The sequence below is a fragment of the Rhinolophus hipposideros genome (genome assembly GCF_964194185.1).
Source record: "Rhinolophus hipposideros genome assembly, chromosome: 17".
Taxonomy (NCBI): domain Eukaryota; kingdom Metazoa; phylum Chordata; class Mammalia; order Chiroptera; family Rhinolophidae; genus Rhinolophus; species Rhinolophus hipposideros.
The window spans coordinates 25,005,988-25,025,480 of NC_138063.1; the positions used below are offsets into that span (position 1 = coordinate 25,005,988).

Consider the following 19,493-nt stretch of genomic DNA (forward strand, 5'->3'; position numbering starts at 1 on the left):
CTAGATCACTGTGACTTCTTTGCTGGCTATGGATACTAGTGATCAGCCTGTAGGCCAGTCTTTGCATCGACAATGGCCTGAGCTTTCTGTGCTATGTTAGCTTTTCTTTTAATGCACAAATAGTCTAAAAGAATTCTACCAGTGGAGATACAAGTTACACTTCTGTCATTTTCCCATCCAGTGATCTATGCATATCTCCCAAACACCAATTCTTGAATCTCTGGACAGTCTCTGAGTGACCAACCAATAACTGCAATTTCTTTCCGAACCTGGTATAGAACACAGGAAAGCCTATGAATTTCAGCCACGATTGCCTTGTATCTATATTGGATCTTGACTGCTTTGGAAATCAATATTGGTATTCTCCCAAGGCACTAATGTCACCCCACTGTTTCCCTAGTCCAGTGGATCAGAGCATAACAGTATATTCCATAGTTCAGAAAACATCCAATCTCCATCTAGAAAATGGGATACCATTCTTATAGATACAATCACGTTTTATAAGCAAATCACAGATAGAGTGGCCTCCTATGTTACATGAGATGGGTAGGAGAAGAAATAGTGTCCTGCTTACCAATTTCTGGTGTGCCCAATTTTTGTTTGTTTGTTTTAAGCCTATTTTTAAGTATTTTTCAAGGCAAATAATATCTACTGCTTCAAATTTGACACAAAATATGAATATCTAACACCAGGAATCAGGCTCCCATTAAACTTAGCCATTTAAAATTTGTCTTCTTTGCTTCTATCTGTGGGTTCTTTCCAAAGTAATTCCTGCGGTCGTTGTTAACCTCATAAAGGTGTAATGCTTTACATCACTGTATATTTGCTGAAATAAAACCTTGACAACCATGTTAGTCGGGACCCATTACATTCTTACAGAACTCTACATATTCTAGTTTCAACAATAAAACAAAAAACAGAAAAAATAATGTGTTAGCTCATATAACTGGGAAAACTAATTCATTTGGCTTTAGGCATAACTAGATTCAGAGCCAATAAGAATATCATCATAATCTCTCTGTCTTTGTTTTTCTTACATTTCTATTGATTTTATCTTTAGATAGGCACTTATACTTCACAAACTTAGCTACTTCTATCAAGAAACATGACTGTTTCCAAATCGTACTAGCAAAATTCCTAGGAAGGGGTCTCATTAGCTTTGTCTAGGTCATACCTATTCCGTGTTTTCGGCAACAGGGAATCAGTCAATAGTATTAGAGGAGCAATAAAATCAGATCTGAGTTACAATTTTACTTTACTGCCTTCCACCATTTCACTTATTCATCCCTTTTTGTCCTTTAATTAAAGTGGGCTTTGGAAGCCATTCATAGAAACCTGCTTTCCTCTGGTAACTAATTAGGCTAACCTCCACTGAACTCCAAGTCATCATGTTTGTGCAAAGAGCTTCTGAAGAGTTATCATTTCACCTGTACCCAGGATGAGGTATCCATGGAAACCTTGAACTTCTAATGACTGGTGGTTGGCAAGCTCAGGCAACCAGGGGACAATTTATTGCTTGGCTGCATTGAGACCAGCACTTGGGCCTACTATCCTGATTTAGATGAGTTTACTCATGGTAACGCCACACCAAACTTTATCTTGCGCTGATACCAGTATCATTCTGACAAACTCATTCAGAAAGGTAAGTGTACAAACTGAACTAGAGTAGTGGCATGAGGAGCAAAAATCTCCTATTAGGAAAGTCAAGGACGTGGAAAATCACTGCATTTTTCTTAACCCTTACGTGGATATATAGACCCACACACTATATACTATTAGGTTGGTGCAAAAGTAATTGCGGTTTAAAAGGTTGACACTAATTGCAAAAACCACAATTGCTTTTGCACCAATTTAATATATCATATATAAATTATACAATATATAAATTATATCTACCTATCTATCTATATCTATCTATCCATCTATGTATAAAATATATGTGTCTAAACATTTGTGTGTATATATACAGATACATAAAAAGAAAAGTCTTTTCCTTTAGGCCAGGGCTGGAGATCACTGATTTCGACACACTTTGTTCTTTCAGCCTCCTTGTTCTCCCTAGACCTCGTGTTTCACTTTTGTCCTCTCGGTATGTGAGGGCTGACCTTAGCAGAGAGTCGGCTGTCATAAATATGGCAGGTCATCTATCAATTCCTCCCCAGGCTGTCAGAATTCCTTTTAATCTCACTTGTAATTTTCCAGGGGAGGTTTACAAAAGCCACAAACAGAATTTTAATGTTGTAAAATACCTATGGAGACAGTAAATATTTCCTTTTTCATGAGTACAGTCTGTATGTCAACTTGTCTCAGAGGAGATGAAGACATGTTTCACGTTAAAGCTTATTGTATTTAAATTTTCCATGAACTGGGTCATTTGCATTATTCTTCAGAAATAATTTGCTTCACATCTAGTTATAGGTAAGGCCTACATTTCTTGTTAAGGAATGCATGATTCTTGAAAGATTTTTTTTCCTTCTGACATGAACAAAATATTAATTGCTTTCATAATTGTAAAATATTCATCCCACTAAGTTGCAAATGCATTCATTATGCATTCCAAACATTAGATCCAGAAACTAATGGCAAAATTAATGGATATCCCAAGTCCCCATGGAGAAGAAAATATAGGCTCGGGGAAGCTTACTAATGAAGAATAGACTGAATGCCCCTAAATATTGAGGCAATAATGACTTTTCAAGATAGCTAGAAAAATGGAATCTCAAATTTATCAGATCATCTAGCAAGTAAACACTATAAACTAAATAAGGCTGCATCACAAATTTGTATGGTAAGAGAGCTTTGGTTTTAATTATTTATGCTAATACTTCATAGCTTTCTCAGAGATGGCACACACTTAGCAAAACAAGAGGGGTTAGTAGAAAGTCTTCCCATAGCAATCTCTTATACAAGTCTGCAGATGAGGGTAATACCTTAGTGATGCTGTGACTGTATTTGTGAATCAGATTCATTAAACAAATATTTATCAAATCCCTGCTAAGGTTCTAAGAATACAAAATCAGCATGATAGTCTCTACCCTCAAGTGCTGTTTATGAGGAGAAAAGAACATCTAGCCCATAAGATACCTGGGACTATGTACAGGGTGGAGGTGAAGATATTGCTTCACTTCAAAGACAGTGGCGGTTAAACTTTTAAGCTATGTGATTCATTTCTGGTAAATATATCTAGATAGAGGGAATGATACATTCATGAAAATGGTAGTAGTTAAATGGCTGGAGTGCAGAATATGGAGGGTGTGGGGTGGTTGGCAATTGGATGAGTGGTCACAATACTCCTGGAAATGGGTCATGAAAAGAGATTGATTCAAAAACAAAGCGTGGACAGGCATGATAGAGAAAGACTAAATAAATAAATAAATAAATAAATAAATAAATAAATAAATAAATAACAATGAGTTTGAGAAATCACTGAAAACTGGGGATAGAAGTAACCTCAGATATCACCTACTGCTCTCCCTTAATTTTTAGATAAAAGCACTGGTACCCAAATCAGTATGGTCACCATGTTGTCTTGAAGAGCATGAACTTAGCTTACCTCCTTTGAAGGAGGAGGTAACTCATGTATTAAATGTCATTTCTAAAATGAAACTCATGTGTTAAAGTCATTTCTAAATTCCATTGGTTTCCTCTTCCCTGGAGCATTATTTATTTGATCCAAATCACCTACTTCTGTCTCTGCCCATTTTGGATAACCCACCTTAGACATGCAAAAAGCAGGTATATTATAGGACTCAGTGTAGTGATGTTCACCTAGACTAGTCTAGTTTAGTAAATATGTATTGAGGTTCTACTATGTACAAATACAGCGTGTTGGTTAATTTAAGATGAACAAAAAACATTAGAAATGTCCATAAGAGGCTACGTGTTAGACAAAATGTATTTAAAGTAAGTCATTGAAGATTTCCTAGAAAGCAGACAATGTTAATAATATTGCCAAGGGTATACTTCAGCCTTCTCTATTTTTACTTGTGTATTTAACAAAGAGATTAAAATGCAGTGTCCCAATGATTGGCTTTTATCCTACCAGAAATTTAAAAAGCTATGCAGGATAAAGGTGAACGAACAGGGGAACTGAAACAGATTTCAGGGCTTTCCACAGAATGGGGAAAAAGGCAACTCCACCCCACATTGATTATACATAACTGTAGTTGTTTCTGCAAAAAAGAAAAAAAAATTGTAATTTTAGGAAAATGCTTTCCTGATACATTCAATAAAATTTGCCCAAAGGAGGACTCAACCATTCTAAGGATAGATATGATAATGGAGTCAACTGTTTCGGAATAACTCAGGTACTGGAAGCTCCCCACTCCTGGTGACCTTTGTAAAGACAAGAATCAAAGTTGGCACTCAGGAGGACTGCATGATTTCTGAGTGGCAGCAAAGCCAGTCATATGTATTAAATGAATAAACAAAGCAAAAAGTCCAAATTATAGTATAGTTACTATGTAATTAGCATGAGGTTTTCTGTTGATTACTTAATGTATATCTCTTATTAACCCTATTTTAGATGAGGACATGAAGTATTAGAAAGACTAAGTAACTTAATTAAGGTCACTCAACTAGTAAGTGGCAGAGATGGGATCAGAACTCAGGCCATTTGCTTTCAGAATCCACGCTGTTAAATAGGATAGTTTTCTCCGTTGTATTTTAGTGAGACCTGCTGCTGACTAAGCAGACTGTGTTCTCGGCTGCTTCTGGGGAGGAGAGAGCACACATAATGTCAGTGAGCTGACAAGTCACTGCAGTGATAGTGTTGTTTGCCGTGTGCTCTGACATGACTGGAGTCTGGAAGAAAAAACAGGTGTCACCGATTTGGAGATGCAGTCTCAGGCCGCTGATTCTTAATAGACATGTCAAGATTACCTTCATTGCTCTGGCATGCTGTGTGCCCAGCCATGGAGGCAGGTCGTATTGTCACCTGAGGAGGGATTGGGCACCTGAGCTTGGCAAACACAAATGGAAGGAGTTTCTAAGGCCACAGAGGGGTTCCCTGTAACCGTTAAAATCTGTCATCTCTGCAGCCACTTGAATCTGTATATCGTACCAGTATCTTCCAAAACCAAAGGGATGGGAACTTGCCCAATGTATGGGAATATACATTTCATGATAAAAGAAATGTAAAGAACATAAATTTTAAAAGTATGTGTTTGAATTTAATAAAGTGAAAGCCCCAGAGCCAGATGCCCTGAGTCCTCAGCTGCCCCCTGACTAAACAGGGACAAATGACAGCAGCCTCTAATCCCCCATCTTCCCCACATCCATGCGAGCCTGACTGCATGAGGAGCTCTCCTCTCTGAACCTCTACCTGCGGTGTTCACAGAATTCACTCGTCCGATGCACTATCTTCAGCCCTGGGGTCTTTGGGTTCTAGACTAAGAGGCATATACGGTAATAAAAAGAGTCCTGGATTTTAAGGCCGACTCCAACATTGAAGAAATATACTCTCTCAGAAATCTAGGTATTCCCAAACTGTTTTAGTTTATTTTATTTATATAAAAAGGAATTTGGAATGTAGGGCACCTCTGGACAAGTTCATCTCTAAAATTCAAATTCCCTTTAGAGTAAATTTAAGAACCTTTGACAGAAAGGGTCACTTCACAGAGGGATGTGTAATAAATGTTGTGGAGACAGAGCCAAGAGTGCAGTTTCCAGGCTCTCGGCCTCACATAGAAAGGTACTGGCTCAGGTAGTAAATGGCCATCAACTGTGACTGGATGGCCATCAGCTGTGGCTAGTTGGCCGTCAGCTGTAACCAGTGAGTCATTGGCCACTAATATAACAGCTGTGGCGACACTAGCAGAAAATGGGGGCTAGCAAGAAGATGGTGGCTGAGCTAGCAAGAGCGGATTGCAGAGAGGCGGATGCCGCCAGTGAGAATATACTGGTATGACTCCCCCACCTATGGCTCCGTGGGTGTTCCCTTTTGGCCTCACCATGTCCTGTGTTCTTACATGGGGAGCGGGAGCAGAGACCCCGCCGGATATCCTGCATGACAACATATACCTGCAGAAACAATTAATTGACAGAGATGTTGTAGAAGAGTCATCACATACGTGATGACTGGGTGGCTTGAAGGTAACCCCACTGCAATCCTCAGTTCTTTTGTTTTGAGGATATCCCATACCCTTTCATTCTAGTAGTAGCCTAACTGAGGTCTTTGATTCTTTTAAGCGTCCAGTGCTTCATTAGTAATTATTACTAAGTACATATTTATTAAGTACATTCTGTGTGCTAGAAAGTTGCTGACCACATGACTACATAATCTACAGTAATCTGCATAATAACCTGAAGGAGATACTATTTATTCATATGTTAAGAAGGAGGAAATTGAGGTTTGAGAGGCAGAGTTATTTATCCAGGGTAAGAAGTAAACCTGACTTTATCTAGCACGAATAGCTGTAGGAATAATATCACTATTGTTTGAGCACTTATTATGTGGTACCCACTGTGTTATAATGATGGGGAATCACAGAAATATCTTAAACTGGAGAGCTACATATTTGCCTTCATGTATGGAAATGTCCCTCTGGCTATATGGTGTGAAGGACAGATTTGGGGGAGTCAAATCCGGTGGGAAAATTGTTTAGGGGATAAATAAATAAGACCCTGAATTAAGGCAATAGCCATACAAATGCAGTGGGAAGATGCCAGCATACAAGAATGAAGAGATAGAAATAAAATACCTTGCTTAACAATTTGATTTAGGGATGTAGGAGATAGAGGGATCTAAACAGACTTAAAAGATTGTCACCTGGATTACTGGGAATATTGGTGTCATTAGCCAAGATATACCATTTGGGAGGAAATATAACTAATTTTACTACATTAATTTTGAAGTACTTATGGAACATTCCAGAGGAACTCCCCCCAGCAGACAGTCATACGTGTGATTCTGGACTTCAACTGAGAGATGAAGTTTGAAGACATCAATATGGCACTCATGAGCACAATAATGACGGCTAAAGCTATGGATTTGAATAAGAATATATAAAGAGGAGATGTCATCAAATGAGAATAGAAACAAAGTCACCCACATGATCCATGGGCACATAATTACCAGAGAAGTGAGTGAAGAGTAGGATTTTCAGGACACTCAGACAAGATACTCCCAAAGAGTAATCAGAAAGAGGTTAGAAAAATCAGGAAAGAAGGAGGTCACCAACTCAAAGGTGAAGTATTTAAAGATGGGAGTAGTCAATTTGTCAAATGTTACAGATAGTGAAAGATCACTGGAAGCATCTATTGGGTTAGGCAGCAGAGATGATGATATTCATACCTTTGAAAACCATTTTTGGATAATGGGTGGGAAGGGGGGCAGAATCCAGACTGTGAATGTTGATGGCAAATCAGGAGTGATGAAGACAAATGCATTAGGTTTTGAGATTGTGCATCTTTCACCTAACCACTTTCCTGCCTCAGCACAATTCTTCCTCTTCTTAACATTGTACAAATACTTTCCTGAATCATCTACATTTGATGGTGAATAGAAGGATAGCTATAAGAAAGCAACTAGAATTGAACTCTTAAAATAGGTGATGTGTATATTTTTCCACCGGAACATAAAAGGGGCTATTAGAGAGGAAGGCTGAAAACACGGGACAGATGGGACAATGAATGGTGCAGGACTGAAATAGATCCTAAAGACGACTCAGAGCCCTGATGAGAGTATTAAACTTGGCTCAATGAGTAACTTCTCTTCATCTGAGTCTGGGGAGAGTAAGACATCTAATGATACAGATATGCTTGTAGGTGTTAAAGTCATTCTTTTTGGATGTTTTTATATCCTCATCGGGGTGAAGTAAGAGGGCAAGAGCATCTGCTGGAAAGGGTAGTGTTAAAGACCTGAGAAGAGTAGTACAGATTTTAAAGAGTCATTACTAAATGAGTAATAGGAAAGGATGCTGGCTAACCTAAATAAAGTGATTGACAAGGGCATCAGTGGTTCTGCTATCAAAAACTCAATTTATAGTAATACCAATAAGCACAGGTTTATGCATTTTTTTCTTCTCAAAAAATACCCAGCTCCCTGTGTGTAAGGCCAGAGAATAAGGAACACTGGTTCATTTTTGCTTTCTGTAGATCCCAGGATTAGAATTTACATCAAACCTATTTTGTTCAGGTTCATCCTTGTTTTCATGGCATACCGATGCCAAATATAATCCAAAAGCATACACAGGTTGACCACGAGCCTGGAGTAACTTCATGTCTCTGGCTTTCTTTTGGCCCTCATCAGGGTCATCTGCCACTGTGATACCTAGACTCCACTCAAGAAAGCATCATAACCCAACCATCTTTTTTTTCTTCTGCTTAGAGTTTCTGTAGTACACTTGCAGTTTTACACAGAGAATGTATGTAATAAGGTGTTTGTGACACTCAAAATTAATTTTACTGGGGAGGACTTAAAACCTTCAGCAATTCCAGTGAGACTCTAGTTTCTGAGCTCTCTAGTTAATTAATAAAGAGTTTTTGCTGTAATAATTCATTGTTTTCTCCTTGGTCACCTTTCTATATTTAGTTCACCCACACATTCAAAGAAAAGATAGAAAAGATACTTTCTGAGCATGGCTCATGTAAAAAACACTGAGGTGTTGTCGGGAATGCAATGTTCCTTGCCCTGATAATCTTATATTCTACAGGGATCCAGACATTATATAGTTACACATTTTATTACTCAATTATAATTGTTATGTGTTAAAAGTATAAGACATAAGTTCCTTCTTTCTATTTTACCAATATAAATTTATTCATGTAATTAATTAACCATTGAAATATTTTTTTCATGCTTAAAGAGTAAAATTTTTGGCCATTTCAGAAACTTAATTATTCATAATAACTAATTCCCCTAGGAGAACTATTCATTTAATATACATCAAATACACACATTTATTTATTAGTGCAAATATATGAGGATGTCCTCAGGCATGCACATTCATATATGTATACTTATGCGTACATATTCCTGTATATATATTTCACACAGTCTAAGTTTATTGATTTATAATCTTAACAAGATATCTTAAAAGTGAGACCCTAAGGAGAAAAATTCAAAGAAAAAGCCAGATATTGCTGTTAGCAAAATATTTAGCATTAACCTTCTCTTTTTTCCTTTCATAGCAACTACTGGCTGCCATGGCAACCTTTCCCCCCAGCATACCAGAGCTTCTTGGATGAAAAGCACAAGACCTTGGAGACTTCAAATGTCTCTTGTACAAAGCAGTCTAAACCCTTTACCCTAGAGCCATTACCATCTTGTACCTCAGAAGAACTGGCTTTGCCATTTAATTTATTATGTCCTGCCTTTCTGTCCATCCGATCAATATCTCTCCAGAATAGCAGACAAGAGAAAAACCTTTTACATTTCCGTGCACAGAGTAGATACTCGAGAAATAGGCTTTATTTATTTATTTGATTATCAATTGATGGGTACCAAATTCTTATGGCGCTAAGTCAAATAGGCATTTAAGGGCCTTCATTTCCTCTGATTGGGTTCTTCATTCACTCCTTCCTCCCTCACGCTCTGGTCTAAAGCCCATGGAATGCTGATGATCCACAGATGTGCCATTAGCCCTTCTACCTTAAGCTTTTGTTAATCCTTTTATCTGAGACTCCTTTCTGCTCCTGAATACCCAAACCCCTCCCACCAACCCAGGTAATTCTTAGCTGTCTTTCAGGTCTCCTCTGAAGATCCCGTCCCTCAGGTAGCCAAGAACCACTACTACTTCTAAACCTGCCAGAACCCTCTGCTGTCATGGTAGTGATCACAGTGATCGGAACTTTCCTTTCTGTTTTTCTATTGTTCTAACGGACAATGAGTTCCTCTGTTTACTGTAATCCCAGCTGTATTCCCATAGCCAGGGTTCCAGTGGTGTCACTCTACAAATACTGAGTTCCTACTAGGTGCCAGCCACTATGCTTGGGACCAGGTTCAGTGATAAATAAGGCAAAATTCCTACAGTAACAAAGCTTACACTGTCCTGGAGAAAAAGAGAAAATAAACACATGAGCTAAGTAGTAAGATGATTTCAGAGAGTAATTAATTGTCCCAAAAGAAATGAGGCAGAGTAACCGGATAGAATTACAGGCAATGTGAATGATATTTTTTAGAGAATAGCTAGGCAAGGTATCTCAGTGGAGGTATATTTAAGCTGGGACATGAATGATGACAAGAATACAACCAGGAGAAGTACTTGGGGGGGCACATTCCAGATAGAGGAAATAACATGTGCAAATACTTAGTCAAGAACATTGCACTGGGTGTATGTGGAACTATGTGGCTGGATGTAATGAGTGAGGGGAGGAGACTGGGTTGGGGAAGTAGAGAAAGATCACATCAGACAGGGTTTGTAGGTCATAGTGGGAAGCAGAAGAAAAAAAAAATCTAAGCAGGGCCAACATTTAGTTTAAAGGAGTTGAAAATGTCCTCTGATCTCTTCAAACATCAGAAAAAAGAAGTAACATTTATTAGGTGCATACAGAATGCCGGGAACTATGCTAAGTGCTTTGCATGTAATAGCTCATTGACTCCCATTAACAATCCTATGAGATAAGATTTCAAAGATGTGGAAAGTAAAGCACAGAAGAAAGACCAAGCAACTCCCCAAGAGCCCAAGGCTAAGAAATGGTATGGTCAGAATTTGGAATTAGTAATGATTCCAGAATCCATCCTCTCATCTACTGTGGCAAGATTTTCTCAAGTATCTTGCAGAAACCCACACTATGGCACAAGTAAATTTGGAACTAAAACAATGGCTTTTGGAATTGCAGTTTGATGGACTCATTATAATGGTCCCTGTGGTCACCGCTGATTATGGGATGTCATCATCACCATCATCAAGATTAAATATTTAAGAAGCATCTGCTACCTGCAAAGTTTGTGGCTAAACATGATGAGGATACAAACAGACAGAATACGGTTTCAGCTGCCATTCAGTTTGTTTGGTAAGATGAAACAACTAAATTGTAAGGCCCATGAACTTCCCTCATGGATGATACATTGCAGAGCAAAGCAGAGGCCACCGAGATCACCAAGCTTGAGATGCTCTGTGAAGACTTGTGTCAGTCAGGAAGAGGTGCAGGAGAAGAAAAATGGAAAGGTTACTAGACAGGGGCAAAAAGCAAAATGGAAATATTTGTGCAGAGGAGTTGTAGGCTATGAGGTGTACAAGGTACTCCATATTATAAAGAGAGTCCAAGAAAAAAAGGGCAACCAAAATGTCTTTGTTGACTTTTATCCTAACTTTCCCCGATCTCCACACCCTTCCCAGTCTATAAAGGAACATTTCAGGCGCTGGAAAGTGGGCGGGAATCTGTTCTTGAAGCCAAGGTGTGGAATGCTTTTCCTTCTCCTCACCAAGGAGAAGGGCAGAGGGATGCTTGCTGAGACAAAAGAAGGAGGCTCTGACAGAATCGCTCCTAAAAGTTAGAGGCACCTGCCAAGAAGACACTGACATCTCTTCTCCAGTTGAACCTAGCCTTAGGTCACAGACTTGTTTTCCGCTCATCTAGAAAAGAGAATTAGAGAAATATAGCAGGACAGAGGGAGCACACTGGGATGAAACACCCTGTAAGCCCAGTCTTGTCTGTCAAGAATGAGTTTCCCACGAGTCAGTGACTAAAGCTGAGGGTGGGACATTCTTGAAAGCATTCTTGTCAGTGCTTTCCTTGTCAGTGCTTTCCTTTGATTTGGTTTTCCTTGAAAGGAGTTTGAGATGACATCTATACACATATCTTTAAATTCTAAAAATAATAATAATAAGTAACTTATAAATTGAATAAGTAAATAAATAAACCGGGTTAAATAAATCAAAAGCATTTCCATTGGAGCTGGTCAACAAAACTGGCAAAGTGACTCATATCGTTAAAACTAATTAAAAACGATTCTATAACTAAACAAAATGAAAACTAAGCAATCTAAGTTTGGGCAGCTTTTCCTTTATGTTAACACATAGGATGTTTTGGTCCCAAATTTTCCAAGAAACTATGATTTCTGTGACCTTGATGATGGAGGTTTTATAATGAAAATTAATAGCTCCATGGGTAGGAACAAAATGAAACACAGACATGGAGACATTACGAAATATAAAACAAATCCCCCAAAGTTTGCTCTGTACACTAAATGTTTAAACAGTGGGTTTAATTATGAAGATACTTTGCTTACAAAGCTTCTGCTGGAAGAGCTAGACCCATCTTTTTGCCCATCATTCAAGGTTAGCAATTATAGCAGAGCAGGGTCAGTTTCCTTTTGTCCTATTAAGAATTACATAGCTTCCTAGACAACCACCATCACCCTAAATACCTTTAGAATAACTGAATTTATTTTTACCGAGCTCAGGTAAAAGATAAAAAGATGTAAACAGCAATGACGTCAGCAGATTATTGGGAATGGAGCTCTGTAATTGACCAGTACGCCTGTTGATGCCCACTAGCAGCTGAGCCTGGATTAGAACAGGCTCTGCTTGCCATTGTTCCCCAATAGTCTCACTAACCCTCATGCAGCTGTGGCTGTGTTCTAATACCCCCTGTGGCAAATGGGAAATTGCATTTCAGGGAGTACCTGGCATATTATACAGCGATCTTCCTCAGTGAAGGTCATATATATTAAAAAGATGCCTCCCCTGGGTTATTGAAATTTCCTATTACTTGTATGAAACATTTTTCTTTATTCCTTTTTTTTCCCCCTCATAATGCTTTCTAAGGCTTGCAGGTGGCACATTTAATCACAGTCCCCTTCTTTGCAACTGAGGGACATGGTGGCATAATTGTATATGCATTGATTGCTCCCTTCCCCACCCTAAATAATCTTTCCACAATGTTTATTTTTCCTAATGGTTCTGTACTTGTTTAAAATTTTATTTTTCTACGTAAATGCAATATAAAATAGTCTATTCCATTGGTTTACCATTTAAGAACCATCTTATATTGTAAAATCTCGCATCAGAATAATCAATTACATATGTGGAATACTATCAAAGGGAACTGGAAAGACTTCATGAGAAATAGCAAGAAGGACTGGAAACAATACTTGATGGAAGAAAGTAGAATTTGATTGTCATTTTACTTAAATATGTGTGTGACCTTGAACCCTTTGTTTAACCTTTCTGGGCTTGAAATACCTCATTTGGGAAATTAAAAATAAATTCTTTTCTAACACTGTACTTCTTTCTTAGCAGTTGCTGTATGATGTGGGTGAATAGATATGATTTTAAAATATTTTTTTTAATTTACAAGTTGGGTAATAAGGTATAACATAACTTATTCTTTTAAGTTTTACACACTAATATAAAAGCTGTTACTTATTGTTATGTTATTCTGGTTCTGAACCAGTCAAAGCACCATTACTGGATTAAAATTATCCCCAATGATACTGTTGAAATATTTATGGCCTTCAAACTGATCATAATTACTATGTATAAAGCCCAGAATCTATAAAAATTGTTTGCTGAGCTTATTTTTTTCTTAACATGTTTGGACTCAAGTTCTTCCACTGAATTTATAGTATATCTATTACAACATCAAAGGTAGGCATGGCCAATTTATGTTTTGCCAATACTAGTGTGAGATGCAATTTATTGAAACATGGGAATTTATTTTTAAAGTATGCTTTCATGTTTTTCTTAAAAAAATAAAAACTTTAGGTCACTGATCTAGTAAGAACTTTTGAAGGAAATATGGAAGCGATCAAATGTTTTACTAAGTTTCATTTCCATTAAGATTACATTATAATGCGTGTGAAAATTACTGAATTATTAAATTAAATAACATAAAATGCATGCTCTGATAATGAATCTAAAAATACATGCAACGACATTTCATGCTTTGAAATAGAGGGTTTACAATTTCTAAATTACTTACTCACTAGTAGCTACAGAGTTAAATATACTTTAACCGGCTACAAATAATGTAATATATAGTTATGTCACCGATTAAAGGTGTTTCACTATATACGAATTCAATAAGAATCTTTGCATGGAATTTGACTTCAAATTTAATTTCAGATTAGGGTTGATTGTTACATTGGACTTCTTTTAACTGAATTTTGATGTTTCCAATGATTTATTTGTAATGGTTACCTTCTCATAATTAGGAAACATTTTATAAAATATGTATGTTTGTATAGAGAGATTTTTCACATGTGTAAAAAATATTGAAATTTAGTTAAAGACTTAACCCAAATCACTTTTTATTTCTATTCTCCCCAAAGAAAAATTACCTTCCTGTTTTTGGGGGAATAATCTTCATACTTCAAAAATAATCCAAAATGATAACTTAATTCAGGGTGCTATTGAATGAATCTTCAGTTCCCCCACAGACTTGGAATGCCACCCTAATAATATATCAAGCTCCCATAAGTATGTTGGTTTTGTTTCTAGGTCGTCTATTGCATTATATTGGTCTATTCCTTGACTAATACCCCATCTCTTATTTGGGAAATATGCCTGAACTGTTATAGCTTTACAGAGAGCAGTAACAGAGTGAGTTCAATATCACTGTTATTATTCTCTCTGCCTCCTTCTTATTAAAATTCAAATATTCTTTTCCTATTTTTACTTTTTTCTTCCGTATAACTTTTACTATCTCTGTATGACATTCTATGATTCAAAAGATTTCAGGATCTGAATATATTTTTTATTGAAATTACACATCAATTTGGGATAATTTGTAATCTTTATAATATTGAAACTTCCCACAAAAAAAAAACAATACAAGTCCACAAGGTAATCTGATTTCAGAAATCTAAAATAAAAAGTAAAAAATTTTCTTAATGTGTTTGCAAAATCTGATTCGATGTGATTCATTTTGTGATAAAACACGATCTCATGTCAACTGAGTCAATTAGAGACTTTATATAAATTCCGTGAATGTTGGAATATTTAGCTATGGAAATAATACTGTACTTGAGGATGAGATGATGTCCCAAAGTCAAAGGAGGTGCTTTATATTACGGTGTCTGTGTTTAATTGAGTTTTTAATTTACGTATCATATACAGAAAGTACACAAATCATAATTATAAAATTTTATAAATTATCACAAAGTAAATCCATTTGAAACCACCTTACAGATCAAGAAAGATAATAAAAAACATCCAGAAGACTCCCTTATGTCACCTCCCAAATAAAATACTATATTGACTCCTAACACTAAAGAATCATTTTGTGTATTTAAACATTTTAAAATTGTAATTGTGTACGATATTAATATAACAATAGAAGAACGTGGGTGTGGGGTAGTATATGGGAATAGCTGTACTGTCTTTCCCACATTTGTATAAATCTAAAACTATACTAAAATTAAAAGTTTATTAGAAATGTTCTAAGGCCTGATTTATTTCATGAAATACTATTATGTTTGTAAGATTTACCTAAGTTGTATACAATAGTGTTTATTCATTTACATTTAATAGTATTCCATTATATTAATATACAGCCAATTATTCATCAAATTCATTCACAGTAACATTTGAGTTGCTTTTAGGCTATTTTGCTATTACAGATAATGCTAATATGAACATTTTTGTACATGTCTTTTGGTACATATATCGACTCACATTCATCAAAGAAGGCTTTTGGTCACAGAGACTTAATAATTGTGGAAAGGTCTTAATTACATGTTTAATTCCCTAAGGTATAGGATAATATAGATTTTATATTTCTTCCTGTATATATTTTGGTCAGTTTTCTTAGGAATGTGTCCTTCACCTAACTTGTCAGATGTATTGGCACAAACATAATGGTCCCTAATTATCTTTTTTTTATGTTTGTAGGAACTGTAGTAATGTCTACTTTGTCATTCTTGATAGTGTTTATTTGTACCCTCCCTCTTTTTTTTTACACACTTAATTTGCCTTGCCTGGGCTCTGTCAATTTAATATGTTTACAAAAAAACTCAGATTGGATTTAGTTTCTCTACTGCATGATTGTTTCCATTTTATTTATTTCTGTCTTTATCTTTAAATTTTCCTATTTTCTACTTTCTTTGGGTTTCATTTGCTGGGCTTTTTTTTTTTGGTAACTTTTGATGTTGCTACTTTGATCATTAACTTTGAGTGTTTCCACTTTTCTCAAACATGCATATAATGCTATAAATATCATTCTACACAAATCTTTAAATATCTCACAAGTTGTAATATGTTGCATTTGCATTATCAGTCAGTTCCAAATATTTTCTAATTTTCATGTAATATCTTTTTTGATGTATTAACTATTTAGAAGTTTATTTTTCCACAATATTTGGGGGTTTCCTTGTTATTTTCTTTTTAAAACTAATTTTTAGCTTATTTCCGTTTGTGTGGTGATGTGCTGTGACTTCAATTCTTTGCAACGTTTTAAAACGCAGTTTCTGTAAGTGCTCTTGGTTCACTAGAACAGAATGTAAACTTTTCAGTTGTTGGATACAGCATCTTATACATGTAAATTAGAACAACTGTGTTTTGTTCAAATCTTCTCTCCTCCCTGACTTTTTGCCGACTATTGTTTCAACTGCTGAGGAAGCTGTGTTAAAATCTCTCACTATAATTTTGGATTTAAGTTCTGTCAACTTCTCTTTCTTATAAACTGAGGCTATGATTTCTAGTGCATACAAATTTATAAGTATACTTATTATTATAAAATATCTCCCTTTATATCCCTTTAACTCTAGTATTTTTTTAACTTACTCTATTTTGATATTCTGTTTGTTTAATAGATAATTTTGCATAAATTTCCATTCCATTTTCACTCTTTCTATATCCTTACATATAGCGTATTTCAACTACAAGTGATTTAAAAAAAAATCTGGTCTGTCTGACAATCTGTCTCTTTAAATTGGAAAGTGTACTGTATTTACATATAATTGATTTTGGTAGATACTATTATTTCTTTACAATTTTTTTTTTCTCCATTCTTGCCCTTCTTCATTACTATTTGAGGGTACATCTTGCTTCATTGATTCTAGGTGTCTTCATTGTCTTTTGACCACTGGGTAAAATTGTGGGTAAAATTGTCTCTGCCCCTTGCCCACCTGTTTTGTATCATGGGACCATCATGTCCCACTCACAGTCACTCAAGTTCCAGACCGACGGAGTTTCCAGTTCACTATAGACTTCCATTTGTCAGAAAAAATGAACATACAGATATATAAACATCTGAGTAATTTTAAGGAAGTAAATAGGCCAGTAAGGTCAAAAAGGCAGTCAGAACATATTGAGTAAAAGTAGTGCCAATAATCTAATAGAGAATAACAGGAATGCTAAATTTTGAGCAGGATTATTATCACCCGGCTACAGTGACATATAATCCACTATTCAAATATTTGTAAATCATTTATGTTTATATCTTAATTAATACTTCTTAAACCCAGGTATTTTTACTAATCATCTTTTTAATCCTGTAATGGTGATGTAGGCACCAGGCACTGTGGTAGACACGGAAAGGGATGACAAAGGAGGCATAATCTCTGACTTCAGTCAGTTTATCGTCTGTAGAGGAACTACTGCAATACATGAACCAAAACACACTTACGTGCCAACAAAACAAAACGAAACAACACACACACACACACACACACACACACACAAAGTCTCAAAAACTCTAAGACTCTTCTGAAGAGCTCTACTAGAGAAAAAATGTTTGTCATAATGGTGGTATTTTGCTTTTAGTTTTTTTTAGAAGGTTGTCTTCTAAAGTTTCATGACAACTTCATTCTGATTTATTCTTCACTGAAAGCTCTAGACTATAATAACAATGAATAGTTATAGAGCTTTAAATGTGTGCTCAGCATGTCCAATGTCCCTTGTATTGATGATCCCATTTAACGCTAACAGAGATTTTAAGGAATGTATTTTTATCATCTTATGTTACAGATGAGAAAACTAAGGCCAAAAGGTAAAGAAATTTACCAAGTTTGCAAAGCTATAAAGTAGGATATCTGGTATTGGAAACCAAGCAGCTTTAATCGAAAGCCATGTTTTTAATCACTATGCTCTGGAGACTTGATTTCCAGTTCCACTTATAATAAGTTCTAACCAGTTGCTCTTTCAGAGATTCTGATTTCTCATTTGTCCTTCAGGTTCAGAAATTCTAGAGATCTTCCCTTAAAACATAGTCTCCCCTTTTCCTTTTTTTTTTTTTTTTTTTTCATGTACTAGGCCTACAGCCCTGGTAGAAAACATGCTTTTTGATCTGAGCATCTCTTTCTTCTTCTCTTCTTAACATCATTTATTTTTCCCTTAGGTCTCTACAGAAGAAGGCTTGAGTCTGGCTCAAGAATATAACTGTGCTTTTTTTGAGACCTCTGCGGCCCTCAGATTCTGCATTGATGATGCCTATCATGGTTTAGTGAGGGAAATCCGCAAGAAGGAGTCCATGCCATCTTTGATGGAAAAGAAACTGAAGAGAAAAGATAGCCTGTGGAAGAAGTTAAAAGGCTCACTGAAGAAGAAGAGAGAAAACATGACATGATAGCTTTACTTCTAACTCCCTTTCTCTGCATTTTATCAGTTGGACAATTCCAAATGTTGCATTCTGCTTCAATTCACCTCTCTCTGTCTCTCTCTCTCTGTCTCTCTCTGTCTCTGTCTCTCTGTCTCTGTCTCTCTCTCTCTCTCTCTCTCTCTCTCTGTCTCTCTGTCCCTCCCTCCCTCCCTTCTTGCCTCCCTCCCTCTCTATATCTGCCTGTAGGTAAAAGCAAGATCTGCATAACTGTACTCTTGAGATAGTTTTGTTTTGTCCCTAACAGTCCGATGGATTTTGTCAATCAGCCGGATATGCTGTTTAGTTTTTACAATATATGACTAAATAAAATTGATATTCCATTGGACTTATTTCCCTTTAAAGAGTCCAGCTTCATTTGGTATGCTGTCTGGATATAGAGAAATATTCAAAATTGCAGACGGAATGCTAAAAGGCTCAGGGGATCTGCCTTTGCCTGATAAGACTTTGGTTGTTTGCATTTCAGGAATCTCAGTAAATAATGAGGAAGCTCAGGAAACAATTCAGAGCAGGAATTTGCCCCTGGTCTTTTCTTAAATGTGGAAGTTTTGGTGTTTTTTTCTTGAATACTCCACAGAGGACCCTTATAGGAATTATTAATAATAGGAACTGGTTGTGGGTCATTGGAGAGCTGAATTGAAATATTCCGATATGTACAGTGCTCTGCCCCAGTAGGCTTTGGCAAAAATATCGCAGTGAAGTCCCTAGGCAAAGGGGTATTTACTGTCTTTGTAGCAGGAAGAGAGAGGCTACCATGAATTTTGTGGTTCACATACTCAGAAAAGGACACCCTGCTCCTTTTCAGTGAAGAGTCCCTCTTATGACTGCTTCACCTGCAGTGGGACCATCTGAAGAACAAGAGGCTTGTTGATTCCGGAGACCCTAAATTCTTATGTTGCCAAGGTGTCCCATCACCTCCTATTCAAACCATGAAACCAATACTGTTTCCCCAAAAATAAGACCTACCCCGAAAATAAGCCCCAGTTAAGATCGTCACCCAGACGGACGCA

At 36.5% G+C, this 19,493-nt stretch overlaps 1 protein-coding gene across 3 annotated transcripts in view; it reads left to right on the forward strand.

Annotated features, from left to right (window-relative positions):
• The window catches only part of RIT2 (Ras like without CAAX 2), a 324,779-nt gene extending 305,958 nt beyond the window's left edge, over positions 1 to 18,821 (forward strand). For all 3 annotated transcript variants that reach the window (XM_081078369.1, XM_081078370.1, XM_081078368.1), the window contains one exon: positions 18,226 to 18,821. In XM_081078369.1, the coding sequence (XP_080934495.1) occupies positions 18,226 to 18,453 (228 nt within the window). In that variant the 3' untranslated portion in view covers positions 18,454 to 18,821. The remainder of the gene's footprint in view (positions 1 to 18,225) is intronic.
• The last annotated feature ends 672 nt before the right edge of the window (positions 18,822 to 19,493 follow it).